Source organism: Capsicum annuum, chromosome 5, assembly GCF_002878395.1.
Source record: "Capsicum annuum cultivar UCD-10X-F1 chromosome 5, UCD10Xv1.1, whole genome shotgun sequence".
Lineage (NCBI taxonomy): Eukaryota > Viridiplantae > Streptophyta > Magnoliopsida > Solanales > Solanaceae > Capsicum > Capsicum annuum.
The window spans coordinates 3,678,620-3,683,468 of record NC_061115.1 but is presented as its reverse complement, the minus strand read 5'-3'; the positions used below and the strand labels follow the sequence as shown (position 1 = coordinate 3,683,468).

The following is a 4,849-nucleotide window of genomic DNA, read 5'->3' as shown; positions in this document are numbered from 1 at the left end:
ATCGGTGATACGCGACAAACAAGGAGAGCATGAAACACACTCCAAATCAGTCCACTAATCTTAAGGATCCGAGGACCTTTTTGGAGACCACTCACGGATTCGCTACCAACAAGAAGAATACAAGATTCAATGATGTATATAACACCCAAAAAAGCATCAACACGTGAAGAACAAGGGAATTACAATAATAATAACCAACGGTTTCAACAACACAAGAAACAACAACAAAAGATTACACTAAACAAAGGGATACATAGATAGAATCCATGAAGGCATAATCTTAAGAACCCAAGAGCATATTCCACTCTTGGACCCTTAACATTACAAACTACAATTCACCTATCTCTTACATGGCACAAGAGGGACCTCGATCTCCCAAGCATCCAATGTTTCCAAGCTTGAATCCAGCACGAGTGATTCCACACTCAAGTTGGAATCCCTAGTTTCAATGTTTGGCCATAGGGGCCTTTCTCACAATAGAGAAATGTCTAAGTGTCTACAACTTTCAATATTCATCAAAGCTAATGACTAAAACCCTACATTATTCTATTTATAGTAGGTTACAAAATAAAGTGTAAAATGTCCAAACTGACCCCTTAGTCGAATGCTTCAATAGGCGCCCTTGGAGTGCTATGTATGGACGGTTTTGGTGTCCATTTAGGTGCTCCTTTGCATTTCATTTGCACACACCAAGTCTCGGTTCTAACATACGCCCTCATAAGTCCATCTATGCGATCATACCTGTATCATCCTCCCCTTCTTGAAAAGGATTCGACCTCAAATTCGTACCTTGCAAAATCAAGAGAGGACAAATAGGCACACATCCTCATGACACGAGGGTTAGGGTGAGCAAAAATAAACACATTAATATGCCATGCCGAGGGGGAACAAATTGGAAGTATATCCACGGGTCCTTTGTATTAAACATGACAATATTATTACAAATGTGACAAAGGAAGTGGCTCGGATAAATACCAAAACAAAATGAAAATAGGCCGAAAGTTATCCTTTCCCACCCTAAGATGGTACCAGGATCAAATGGAAGAATTAGCCAAGGGCCTAAGCCAATGATAGCCCTTCCTTCCCCAAGAATGTCACTCCTACATTCACACACAAAAATATTTTCATACACATGATCTCTATGAACAAAACTAATCGCAATTGTTATACCACACAAGATGTTCAAAGAGTTATGCCCATTATCAAAATAAATTCTATAGACACTATCACTGACATGCGAATTTTTAAGCACTTCATTCACATGCCCTAGTGAACTACATTTAAGAGTAAATTGATCATCATGAACACCAAGAGTACTACTACGAGTATTCATTTTCGAGACTACACATTCCTTGCCCATAAGAGTACTATCATCTTCCAAGAAGAGATTTCCATCTTTAGGAGGAATGTTGTCACACCATAGTGGCTTAGCATATTGAATATAGACTTCAAGGCAAGGTATACCATCATTTTCACCAGTTTATGTCATCTTCAAATAAAACATTAAACCTAAAGAGAGCATGATCTATCTCACGAACATATTTGGAACTAGCAAGTGCTTCACTCTCTATAAGTTCACTATCAAGTACCAAAGATGTTTCAATCTCCTCTTTACCTTGGTGTGGGTCAGGGCAGCCCGCCTCTTCCTTCAGGAAGCTCTCGGTACACGGGGTTTGGACAAGGAAAGTTGGATTTTTGGGATAAGTTTAGCTAACAATTGGCGTAGACTTTCTACGTACCATTTCATTTCTTCAATATCATCGTTGATGCGATCGAATGTGGCATCGAGATTAGTGGCAGCCATGGTACCTAAAGCAAAGGACAACAGCAAACAACAAACAAACTTGTTAGCACAAAAATGCCTCACCACACTCTCACTCTCGATTTTTACCTCACAATTAGTTTCACAAGTGTTGAAAGTCGTCTTGTACTTCGCGAGTGATTGAGGATCGAGTCTACTCTTGCCCGGAATAGATTTTCGTTTGAGTTGACTCAAAAGAAATATTGTTTACGAACTTGAACCAACAAGACACAACGAATTCACAAAAGAGAAAAAAAAAAAGCGCACAACAAACACTAAACACGAATGAACGAACACAAAGACTAACTAACAATCTAGTAGATGAGTACTAGTTTGCCAATTATTGTTGGAACCAACAAGAGAAACTACCGAACAATAAAAGAAATTAAGAAAATCTGAAATTTGAGCCAAAATTTGATGCATGAACAGTAACTTGATGACGTGGCAGCCACATATAGATTACGGTTTCTAAAATATTTATTTTTCAAAGTTCAAGTCTTGACCAATTTTAATTTGGATTAGTGAAATTTGTTTTATGGAGGAAAGAATTAGTCTTGGAGCCTTTTTTTTTTTTCAAGTTTCAAATTTCAAGACTTGACTTTTGTAGTACTCCTCCTTAAAACATGGGCCCTTGTATCATGGAAAGCTGTTGGAAAAGGGTTGATAAAGTCTTTGGTGGTTGGGGGTCTTTCAAGACTAACAATTCTTCACCTTTTTCCTTCAACTTATAAGATCAACTACCACCTTTTCTTCAACAACATATAGAGATGGTGAAGAACACCAAGAACACAAACTTTGAGTCTTGAAGTACTAAGGTTCAAGTTGGACCCTCCAAAAAAAACAACACCACCTTTTCAAGATTAAATTCACAACACAATTACCATAATACATGTTCAAAACTTAAACCAACAACAACAATCCCAACAACAATCAGCCACACATTGGATTCACAACAACAACATCAGCTTTTAATGCTCAAACTTAGATTTAGACTCCTTTAGTGTCAGGGATGAATAAGCTAACACTACTAACAATATAACACACAAAAAGGACTCTTAGATCTAAGTTTACAAGATAAAAATCTTGGCCAAGACACAACAATACACAATTTTCAGCCAAGAACACACAAGTGGACAGATTGCTATTTTCAGGAAATTTTAGTTTTCATTTTTTTTTTTGTTATTTTCAACTAAGCGCAAGATTGGTAGTGTGAGAACACGACTAGCCTTCGCTCTGATACCAAATGATATGAGATAAACATGAGAACACGAAACACACTCCAAATCAATCCAATAATCTTAAGGATCCGAGGACCTTTTTGGAGACCACTCACAGATTCGCTACCAACAAGAAGAATACAAGATTCAATGATGTATGTAACACCCAAAAGAGCATCAACACGTGAAGAACAAGAGAATTACAATAGTAATAACCAACGGTTTCAACAACACAAGAAACAACAACAAAAGATTACAGTAATCAAAGCGATAGAAAGATAGACTACCTGAAGGCATACTCTTAAGAACCCAAGAGCATATTCCACTCTTGGACCCTTAACACTACACACTACAATTCACCTATCTCTTACGTGGTACAAGAGGGACCTCGATCTCCCAAGTATCCAATGTTTTCATTCTTGAATCATACACGAGTGATTCCACACTCAAGTTGAAATCCCTAGTTACAATGTTTGGCCATAGGGGCCTTTCTCACAAGAGAGAAATGTCTAAGTATCTACAACTTTCAATATTTATCAAAACTAATGACTTAAACCCTACATTATTCTATTTATAGTAGGTTACAAAATAAAGTGTGAAATGTCCAAAATGACCCCTTAGTAAAATGGTTCAATAGGCGCCCTTGGAGTGCTATGTATGGACAATTTTGGTGTCCATTTAGGTGCTCCTTTGCACTTCATTTGCACACACCAAGTCTCGGAACTAACATACGCCCTCATAAGTCCATCTACGCGCTCGTACTCATATCAATAGGGCAAGCAGGAATCTCCAAAATGTGCATTCCACTTAAATCTTTGTTCCCAAGAAATGATTGCAGAGTGAAATTCGCAAACACACCATCCGCAGGTATTTCACCTTCAAAATGATTAAATGAAACATTGATACTTGTAAGGTGTAATAGATTTCCAAAGACTTTGGAATAGTGCCTGACAACGCATTTAAAGACAAATCCAAGAATTCCAAGTTTTTCAAGTTTGAAAGGGTGAATGGAATTGTTCCTGAAAATGAATTGTTCGATAGGTTGACAGATTTCAGGTTTTGGAGTCCCCCCAATATGCTTGGTACCTTACCCGATAAGTGGTTACAGGAAAGATCTAGATCTACAATGGCCTTCAGTTCTCCAATATTTTCTGGAATTTCTCCCTCTATAGAATTTCGTGACACGTTTATAAAGAGAAGGCATTTCATTTTCCAAAGGCTCAACGGCAATTTTGATGAAAATTTATTACAACCCAAATAAAGGTGTTGCATCATGCTAAGATTTCCTAAACATTCCGGGATCACTCCTGTGAGCTCATTACGATCCATATCTAATTTGACCAAATTAGATAAATGGCATACCGCCTCCGCAATATGTCCCCGCAATTTACTGTTACGTATTAACAGCCCTTGGAGTCGTCTAAGCTTACCAATCTCAGGGAGAATATTTCCCGTCAAGTTGTTACGTTCAAAGACTAGGATAATAAGACCACTCATGTTGCCTATACCTGGGGGGATGAGGCCATTGAGGTGAGCATCTCCTACATATAATATTTCAATTGTAGATGAAAGATTCCCAATAGAATTGGGCAGAACGCCATTCAATGGATCTTGTATTTGATAATGTGCTTCTCCATTTGTTTTTTATTTGTTTTGTTGGCAAAGTTACACCATTATATAGCAATATCCTTCAGCGCATAATGATTAAACAATAAGATAAACTGAAACAGACACCATCAGTTTTTTTACCACCAAAATTTAATTGGATACGGTTCCTGTGTCATACATGATACAATCATATTATTCTAACACAAAGTCTTAAGAATTAGTA

General features: G+C 37.5%; 1 protein-coding gene across 1 annotated transcript; it reads right to left on the bottom strand.

Annotated features, from left to right (window-relative positions):
• Nucleotides 1-1,648: 1,648 nt before the first annotated feature.
• On the bottom strand, nt 1,649-4,515 carry LOC107871550 (DNA damage-repair/toleration protein DRT100-like). The gene is made up of 3 exons (XM_047412931.1): nt 4,125-4,515; nt 3,781-3,894; nt 1,649-1,809 (listed from the first exon to the last, which is right to left on the bottom strand). Exons 1-3 carry the CDS (start codon nt 4,513-4,515, stop codon nt 1,649-1,651), a joined length of 666 nt encoding a protein of 221 aa, XP_047268887.1.
• Nucleotides 4,516-4,849: the final 334 nt, after the last annotated feature.

Excerpts from the sequence above, each read along its gene's own strand:
- LOC107871550 (XM_047412931.1), bottom strand. The coding sequence starts at position 4,515 with ATGAGTGGTCTTATTATCCTAGTCTTTGAACGTAACAACTTGACGGGA. Across the intron at positions 3,895-4,124 it reads TGTAGATCTAGATCTTTCCT|GTGAAATACCTGCGGATGGT; the intron begins GTAACCACTTAT and ends ATCATTTTGAAG. Across the intron at positions 1,810-3,780 it reads TGCTTGCCCTATTGATATGA|GTACCATGGCTGCCACTAAT; the intron begins GTACGAGCGCGT and ends CCTTTGCTTTAG.